Source organism: Lactuca saligna, chromosome 5 (assembly GCF_052625555.1).
Source record: "Lactuca saligna cultivar CGN05327 chromosome 5, ASM5262555v1, whole genome shotgun sequence".
Lineage (NCBI taxonomy): Eukaryota > Viridiplantae > Streptophyta > Magnoliopsida > Asterales > Asteraceae > Lactuca > Lactuca saligna.
The window spans coordinates 102,572,907-102,583,193 of NC_136421.1; the positions used below are offsets into that span (position 1 = coordinate 102,572,907).

Here is a 10,287-nt window from a genome sequence, read left to right on the forward strand (position 1 = left end):
AAGAAACAAATGGCCATTATGGTCCAATAACCCGATTGGGCCCTAAAACTATTACGAACCTAGTTCCAAGAAAACCCTAAGTCCATCCATGGCCCAAAGTCCAAAGTCCAATGGCCCAAGTATCAAAAATCTCAAAATGGCAAACTAGGGAGTACGCCCTGTGTACCACAATGGTACGCCCAACATAGTCACCCACGAAGTACAAATTACAAACAACTGATGCATGAAATCTTCATTACACTGAGCGTACTTCCTGTGTACGCCCAACGTACTCATCATGGACCAAAAATCCATATTAAGCTCTTAATGGTTAAGCCAGTGACTTCCAAACTCAGATATGACCCTAATGAGATGTCTTAACACGTAAAGTTTGCAACTTTACTCCTTTGCATGGCTTAATGGGACCAACATCCTTGATAACATCCATAATAAAAATCCAACTCATGCATGGTCCAAGATTACTCACCAAGATGACATTTTTTATGAAAAAGGACCTCCTAAAGGCAAAGACACATCATTCTAAGCTCTTGGAGTAGCTCATACTCTCAAGGATGACTCTAAGGACCAAAATGAAACCAAAATACACCTTAAACTAGATCTAACACCTAGAGTCATCAAGATAGAAACTTTATGCCTCAAAAGGGTAGATCAAGATGCAACAAGCCTGGATCCAAAAGCTTTTTGCAATCCCACACTTCTCCAAGAAGTTCCTTCTTCTTTTATGAACACCAAAAACCATGAAATACCAAAAAAAAAAAAAAAAGCTTAAAAATCACACAAATGAGGGGCTAGGGTTTCGTTTCTAGGGTTTAGAGGGATGAATTCTGAAGATAATAGGGTTTGGTGGCGAGTTAAGGAGCTTAAATAGGGTCTAAGACCCTAAATTAGGGTTTGGGTCTAACTGGAGTATGCCCATCATAGTTCTGCTACGTCCAACGTACTGCATAAGGCATGCACGATCAACTTGCTTAGTACACCCAAGGTATACCAATGTACGCCCCATGTACTAGCCTCAATACTAGTACACCATGCGTACTCATGTGTACGCCCCACATACTCGATTTAACCCCAAATCCATGAATCTCCCGAAGGCCATAACTTCTTCGTTATAAGTCTATTTCCGAAAATCCTTATATCCATCAAGAGGTAACAAGAAGCGCTGCACTTCTATCAACTTATACTTGCCTTAAGACTACCCGGAAAAAAAAAAATCAAATTTCCGTAAAAGCTTTAACTTACACTTTACTGAAATACCTATTGGCTCCAAAACACAAACCAAACTCTCGGATCATCCAAATTACATTACCCACACCCAAATGGGTATAAATCTCTTTTCCTCAAAGTCCCTAAGCCTGATGATACTCAGTCTGCGGGTCAACATTCCGCATTAGGAAATGATTTAGAACAGGGCGTTATAATATTTTTTGTGGATGACCCAATCTATGTGCAACTAGAATAAATTTATTGTCTTAATTATATAGTAAGATATAGGACTGGATTTATTCAAGAATGTATTACAAGTGTCAAAATATGTTATAGATACTTGAACATAACATGTTTATTAGCCTATAGGAACTATCCGAGCCTCTTTCATGCTCCAGGCATTTAACGTCGAGATAGTTACACTTTGCGTGCCATTGTTAAATACATAGAGCTCAGCTTGTTTGTTAATAGCTAGCTTCGGATAAACTCTAGCAGTGATACAAGAAAGTCCTTTTCCACCAAAACTCTCAACAATCGAATGGTCTATCTGTAAGTTTATTGAAAAAAATATATTAGACCCACATAAACTAGTAAAACAAAAAACATGAATATATGTTATAGTAAGCATTTATTTTTTCTTTCATTAAGCATTATATAGATAATTATATGTCTAAATGTTATTTAAATAATATTTGGAAAATGACACACATGAAGAGGAATTAAATGTCCTCCTACTTTATCTTCCAAATTACCTTCTACCCATGTGAAGTGATCACAAATGTCACATTTTGATAAAATTAATAATATTTTAAGATATTTTTCATCATTTTTACATGGTTAAAGATAAATATGAAGAAAAGTAGGAGGGTGTTTAATTTTTCAGGAATCAAATGAGGACATTTTTTTAATAAGTTATGATGTAACGAGGAAAAGCTTCATTTCCCTTACTTTAGTTATTAAATAACGTTTTCTACAATATGTTAAAAAGAAACTTCAATGTTTGCTTTCCCGGAATAAAAGTATAGCCAATATTAAATTAAATTACTTAAAGAACATCATAGTATATATGAATCATTACAAGATGATATATATATATATATATATATATATATATATATATATATATATATATATATATATATATATATATATATATATATATATATATCACATACACAAATACACAATGTAGGATTTACAAAGTCTATATTTTCATATACACAAGTGTAATGTACTAAAAAACACTTGTACTAAAATGAGGGTTTCAATTCTTATATTGGTTAAAGGTCGCTACTATGATGGTCAACATGTATGAGAATAGATTACAAATCTTAATGAATGAGTGGATTAGTCTCAATTCAATGAGTTTGATTTGTTACTAGAGGGGGTTCAATTATTGATGAAGGTGGATAGATGGTGGTTGGAATTGGCAGAGGATGGAATTTTTCTAGTGAAGACCAATCGAAGTTATTTTGAAAAGTTTACCAGATAGTGATAATGGCATGGTATGGAATATTTCACTTCCTAGGAAGGTCAGTCAAGACTCATTATGGATCGTTTTCCCCTAAGAACAAACTTGGTTGCGAAACGAGTAATTATTCCTTCAAAATTATTTTTTTATGTCAGATGGATACTGAAAATTTGGAACATTTTTTGTGGGCTTGTGATATTCTTGCTCGTACATGGACTTTTGCTTGTCGATTGCTGGAGATTCAGGTCCCGTCAACCCTCTCGCATATGGTTTTGTTGGTTTAGTCGGACTAGTTGTCTTTGTCGAAGTGAAGATGTCAAGTGGTAATTCAAACAACATGGTGGGATTTATGGAGATATCGGAATGACTTAGCGTTTAGTACTGTGAACGAATGTATGGAGATTATTATTGATTTTGTGCTAGATTATTCATTTTTGTGATTTTCTAGTGGAAATCATAATTTTGATATTTCGTCGACAGGTTGGATTCAAAACCCTTTACTTTCCATAAAATATCCTTTTGGCTAGCATCTTTCTAGTTATTTTTAATAAATATTAGTTGTTCAAAAAAAAGAGTGTTTCAAGAATATAGGATAGTAAGATGCTTAAAACGATGATATGTAATGTATAGGGTGCAATGGATTGATGGATAATGCTTTAGGTATAATAACATGTATTATTTTGGAGACTTTTAAAATTTTGTATATTAAATTAAATGTTTGGAAATCAAAGTATTAAAAGATTTCAAAATAAGTGAGTTTTTATGTAAGAAAATATAGTTAATTAATAAGATTCGAATATAATCAATATATTATTCTAAGATCGAGTTATAGAGCCATTTAATAAAGTAATATAAAATAAGAAAAAGGCAATTGCAAATGAATTTGCTGCACTTGAAAGTCTTTTGGCCAAAACTAGTATTATTCCCTATGTGTCATTCGCAATGAGATATTGAAAGGCAAAAAAGCCACAGATGTAGATGCGCTTATACAAATCAAGCATTATATATTTTTTGGAACCAAGGGATATATAACGTACCAAACTTCTTAGTCGGATCTTCTCATGGAGGGGGTCCAAATCAAGGAAAGCTCCATAGATGCTTTTATCCACTTCCTGTGCAATTGAAGACCTATTTTCATAACATAAGTAAGCTTTCTAATGACTTTGAGATGACAAATTATGTCATATTTCACATTTTACCTCATTTATGTAGAAATTATATTCCCAAAAAATATAGTGTCGTGTTCCTTTCTAGGACTAAAGTATACAACATTTTTAAAGATAACAAAAGTAAACAAGCACATTTATTTTCAGAAAATTTTGTAATAGTGCATACATTAAATATCAGTTTTTACCAATCTTACCAATTTTTCATTATTTCATCATATACAATTTACAAATTATGCAACTATGAAGCATCATTTCATATCCCTATTTTAATAAATGAATAGTTTTAATATCCTTTTGCCAAGTATCATTCTAGTATAACTCATCATTAATCTTATGTCATGTGTCATATAGATATTATGCAACTCATTTCAGAATTCAAATTTATATTTTCTAATTATATGTTAAATTTGAAGTTATAATAACTTTAAAATTTTGATATATCTCTTAATTAATAATTTATTTAAAATGACTTTTTTATAATAACTTATTAATAATTATAAATTTTTATTATAAAAAATTAATTAATTTTATAATCATGATTGTCATGGGTTATAAACTAGTTATATATAAAAACAACCACTTTATTATATACGTAATAGTTTAAAATACAGTTTAAAATACAGTTACATGAATACATGTTTAACCTTATTATTATTTTTTTTTAAGTATACTGTATTAATTAATGTATCAATAAGTAAGTCGGTTAAAAGATTAGGTGCTAACCTGCTTTGATCACTGCACATTAGTACGAGGAACTTGTTAGGACCTTTAAAAACTCGAAAAAAAACGGCAGTTTGTTCAGTCAAGTTCTTTGAAGCCAAAATTAGCAAGCCGAATGGGCCAAACCTCCCACTAATAGACGCATTCTTTTGTGAACAAAGAAGTTGGGGATCGATAGCTTCTGAATCTATCAGTTCAACTTCGCTCAAATTCGTCAAACTAAAAGATACTTCAACATCAGCCTGAAAGCCAAGTTTTATTACTTGATGCTTAGCAAAACGATATGTCGTAATTAATATTAAAGGACTTCATTCACGCGCACCTGTGATGCAGTGATGCTTGGTATTTTGAGTAGCACACTACCCCGAAGTTCTCTGTTTGTGATATTAACTCGTTTTGTACGTAGTTTCTGTATTTCAACCACTGGCCACTGTACCAACTGTTTCCGATTTTTGCTAAGCCAAATGCTCCTAGGAAATGACTGAAAAAATAAAAATGTTATAGAAACTTTATTGCATGCATGTCCGAATTGACCATACTTTTGTTACATGGAAACATAACTATAATAGATACTTTTTTTTGTCATATTAGGACATTCACATATTTGAGTGAGTGTCACTTTCATCATTTTGTCCCATTTATTAACATTATGAGAATCGGAATCCAGTGTATGAAAAAAGTAGTATGGGCCAAAAATATTTACCTGAAGGCCAGACCACCCTTTCTTGACAGCATCTGATTGGCTATCACCTTCATTAACCCATCCCCATAACACCCTTCTCTGATTCGCACTATCATAAAATGATTTCGAAGCGTAAAACCTTCCATAATCGTACTGAAACTGCGTGTTACTAACCATGAAGTCGTTACCAATGACAAAAAACTGATCTTTTATCGGATCATAATTCCCGATTACATAATACTCTCGGTTATTGAAGCTTGCTTTGAGAACATGAATTGTGTTATTCCCTTCAAAAGATGTGTCATGACCCTTTTTGTCACCACTACTAACAGGATAAAAGTCGGGACATTCCCACATACCCGTTTTACTAGAAAAATACAAAGGATTTTTGGATCGAGTCCAGCTTGTACCATTTCTACTATGGTACAATAATGCGGTTCCATGCCCATTGATCTCACTTCCGATCACAATCCTCCATTTTCCATCTGGGCCGATCCAAGCCGTTGATGGATCTCGAAATTGGTCGGGTTTAATGTCTTCAATTGGGGTTAGAAAAGGGTTACCCGACCATTTTATCCAGTCTTTTAAAAGTGGGTCAGAGAGGTTTTTGGGGAAGGCCAGGTTCTGAACCTGACTATTGTTTAGGTCTAGTCCGGTGTATAGAATTATGGGCCGAGGCCCAGGTAGGATAGTGGTTGAACCCGATAAACAGCCATTAATGTCATATGGTTCTTTTGGACTTAGAGCGGGTTCAAGAAGAAACCAGTTCACGAGATCATATGAAATGGAATGACCCCATGATATATTTCCCCATAGTGGACCATAAGGGTTGTATTGGTAGAACAGATGATAAACTCCATTGAAGTACATTGGACCTTCGATATGCATGAATAGAAATAGAAAAATATTTAGAAAATGTATGTGAAAGTATGATTTTTTTTTTCTTAGATGAAAGTATAAGACTTACCATTAGGATCTGTAAATTCAACAGCAAGCGGTCCGGATTGATATATCATGAATGTATTCAAGATGAACAAACGATCAGCACATATCAAAAGGTTAAATATTTATTTATCTTATTATTTCATCTTTTTTCTTAATGTATCTTGCTAACGTTTCAATCTAGAGCCAGAAGATGAAAATAACATAAATTGGTATCAATATGAACATTTTTTGCATATATATATATATATATATATATATATATATATATATATATATATATATATATATATATATATATATATATATATATATATATATATATATATATATATATATATATATATAGGGAAATGATCAAATGAGAACACCTAAAAGGTCGAGAACGCGAGAACAAGTATATGCATTTGTGATTCCATGTATTCATTTGTGGAGAAATGATAAATTTTTATGCACAATCAACATGAATATGCTTTTTCTCTTCGGTTGAAATTAAAGACATAAAAATTTATCATTCCTCCACAAATGAATACATGGAATCATAAATAAATATACTTTGTTCTCGCGTTCTCAACCTTTTTGGTGTTCTCATTTGATCCTACTCCTATATATATATATATATATATATATATATATATATATATATATATATATATATATATATATATATATATATACACACTAAAGTTATGTCTGACATGGTAACGCTTTTATCAATTAATTATCTTAAATAATATAAAAAATAAATCTATGAGTTAAATCCAATGCTTTATGTTTTAATACAACAATTAATACTTCTACTACCTTAACTAGTAGAGTTGTGAAATTTTTGTAAAATAAAATAAGTATACCTGTTTGGTAAATAAAATTTTAAAACATGCCTATTTGGTAAAACTTTATTTGGTTTTAAAAAAAAAACATACCTAGTTGTTTTTTGTGATTTTGTTTTTCTTGTTTTGTATTCTTTTATTTTTTCTTAATAAAGTTTGATGAGCTTTGGCTCTTCCCCTAAAATAAATAAATAAATAAACTCTAGTTTAACTAGCTTTTCTTTTCATATTTATTAAGTGTGAAGATTTATAAATAATTTATCACCACACATTTCTTCATCCTACACACTTTGAAGTTGTAGACTTAGGGTTGTAAACAAACTGAACATTCAGCGAGCAGTTTCTGAATCATTCGGCTGGAAGTTCACTTATATTCATTTATTTATTAAATGAAGGCACATGAACATAAATTCTCGTTTGTTTAGTTAAACGAGCGAACATGAACAAGGGTCTCGTTCGTTCAATTATTTTGTAAACATTCGTTTATATTGTTCATTTAAGCTCGTTTATGTTTGTTCATATAATTTTATTTTATATATATATATATATATATATATATATATATATATATATATATATATATATATATATATATATATATGCTTAATTGTGTTTGATTACATTACTATATATATTATATGTTCAATAGGGGTGTGTATGGGGCGGTTTGGTTCGGTTATTGGTCAAAACCGAACCATAACCATTATGACTGGTTAATGCATTTTGGTAGCCATTGGATATGGTTAATAATGGTTATGGTTAATGGTTTTTGTCGGTTAACGGTTTTGGTTAATGGTTAATATTGTTTAACCATAATGTTAAAAAAAATATAAATTGTGAAAGTATAGTTGCATAAAAAATGAAAAGAGAATACAAAAAGTCTTTGGCGCTAATGTTTGTAACCTAGCTTATAGTAATAGAATAAAATATGTACATTATATACTCAGAGTTAGATAACACATAATCGCATTTAAAAAAAAAAAAAAAAACATTCAATAAAATGTATAACAAATTAAAAAAATTGACATTAATAAATTCTTATATTGATAATTGATATTAACATTAAAATAAAGTCAAACATTCACACATGTTCAATGCGATTAAATCAAAAAGTATAAAATAAAATAGTTAAACATTTATATTACGTATTATTTGTATGAAAAAAACAATCACTCATATACATTCAATGTGATTAAGTAAAAACAGTAATACATTCTTAATATATCATAAAGTGAAGAAGAACTAAAAACTTAACTTACCTAGAAGTTTTGATTATAAATTTAAAATAAAAAAACTAAAAAAAAATAATAATAATAAAAATTAAAAAAAAATCCTTCGAATAGAACTATAAAGTTAAAACAATCCTTGATTAGGATTAACAGTGTGAGAAGCCTCCGATTAGGATTATGAGTGTGAAGATTAAACTAATTGTGAATAATGTTTACAAATTATAGAATTAACCGATTAGGAATTACAACATTAATCAATAATATAACTCAATGCATGATTGGAAAATTGTGTGTGTCTGCATAATCTACGTGATCATCCTTTTATAGTTTGCTTGCATGTTCATCTCCTGATAAGTGAGAATTAATGAATTATATTTTGAAAATTTAATGGGTCTTAAATAAGTTTGATTATATTATTTTATATATAATCCATAACTATTATGCATTAAAATATAAAGTTAGCGGTTCGGTTAATAATGGTTCGGTTAACCTATAAAACCATAACCGAACCATTTGTTATCGGTTAACAAAAATTAGAAACTGAACCAACGGTTTTTAAAACGGTTTGGTTATTCTGGTTATTTTGGTTATGGTTCGGTTTTTCGGTTATTATGCTCACTCCTAATGTTCAATTATGTTTTTTTATCATTGTTCGTTTACGTTGGTTCATTTATGTTCGTTTAACTTGTTCACGAACATAAACGAACAAACATGAACAATATAATTTGTTAAACCAACAAACATTAACAAATATCCGTTTGTGTTCGTTCGGTTTGTTTATAACCTGTATAGACTACATACAATTCAATGAGCTATTATATTATATACCGATAGAACCAGTTATAAGGGTTTAGTTACTAAGAAATATTAACTTACATATCTTTAAACATATAAAAAAAAAAAAAAAAAAAAAAGAGATAGAGGGTAAGGATTTGATTACTAAAATACGTTGTGTTTTTCAGAACTTTTCCTAATAAAATTATTAAGATTTTATTACACGCATTTATAAATTGACTACATATAGTAAATTTTGAAATGATGTTTTATACGTCTCTACTTGGTACTACAATTACAGAGGTAACATTAGAGAAAATCAGAAAATATATACCGTTGATCCAATTTTTGGGAGGCTGGAAATGGAAACCAGTCCTGTAAGGTTGCAACTCGTCTGTAGGTGAAGATGCATGAACTCCAACACCATTCAGAACCCAAACTAAACAAAGTGAAAGGACCCAAACGCAAAGAAGTTCTTTTACCCATATTTTCAAGCACATTGCACAGTATTAAAATGCAGTTTCAATAACTCTTCCAAATGATCATTGATAAGAAAAAGAACAGAGAATTATGTGGTTACGTCGTTTAGTGTCGATACATGTATGACTTGTATTTATAATCAATAAACGAAGAAGAAAAAGAGAATTTTGATTACTCCCAATCCCTATATGGACAAATATCACCCACAATGAATGCGCTTCATCTTAATTATATTGGAAGAAGAAACCAGTCGTTGTCAAATACTTTGGTGGTCACACTCATAATGCATAAAAAAACAATGATTCAGCCCTTTCTGACTTTTTACACTCATAGTGTACAAGTTTAAAATAAGTGACAGAGCATTAAATAAATGTTGAAACCAGTCAAACTTTAAATTGATTTTTTTAACTTTTAAACCATGAAAAAACAACGGCCCACATTAGCAGGTCACGAAATGGGACTTCTAAGATGTTCGTTCTTCCACACAATCTACAATTTCCTTCATTTAAAGCTACAAATTCAACATTTTCAATATTTTGAGTGATTTCAATGATATACGTCAAACAAATGATATGTATGGTATGATTATCATTTATTTTAAATATGTAAAATTTTAGTTGTGTAGGCCAAAGTGATTCGTATCAGAACAATTTTGTAACTTTAAATTTATGAAATACTGTTACGAATTATTCTTTATAGCATGTTTCAATTTTGTGTTTTGCTTTCATTCTTCCTCAAAAGGTATCCTTTTTCAGTGACTAGTGGCTACACTATGTATGAGAGTTAA

At 30.4% G+C, this 10,287-nt stretch overlaps 1 protein-coding gene across 1 annotated transcript; it reads right to left on the minus strand.

Annotated features, from left to right (window-relative positions):
* Window positions 1-1,473: 1,473 nt before the first annotated feature.
* LOC145048784 (beta-fructofuranosidase, insoluble isoenzyme CWINV1-like) lies at window positions 1,474-9,658 on the minus strand. The gene is made up of 7 exons (XM_078997389.1): window positions 9,355-9,658; window positions 6,213-6,221; window positions 5,267-6,120; window positions 4,886-5,044; window positions 4,567-4,805; window positions 3,712-3,802; window positions 1,474-1,750 (listed from the first exon to the last, which is right to left on the minus strand). The coding sequence occupies exons 1-7, from the start codon at window positions 9,518-9,520 to the stop codon at window positions 1,562-1,564; spliced, it is 1,707 nt and encodes a 568-aa protein (XP_078853515.1). The 5' UTR covers window positions 9,521-9,658; the 3' UTR covers window positions 1,474-1,561.
* Between the last annotated feature and the right edge of the window lie 629 nt (window positions 9,659-10,287).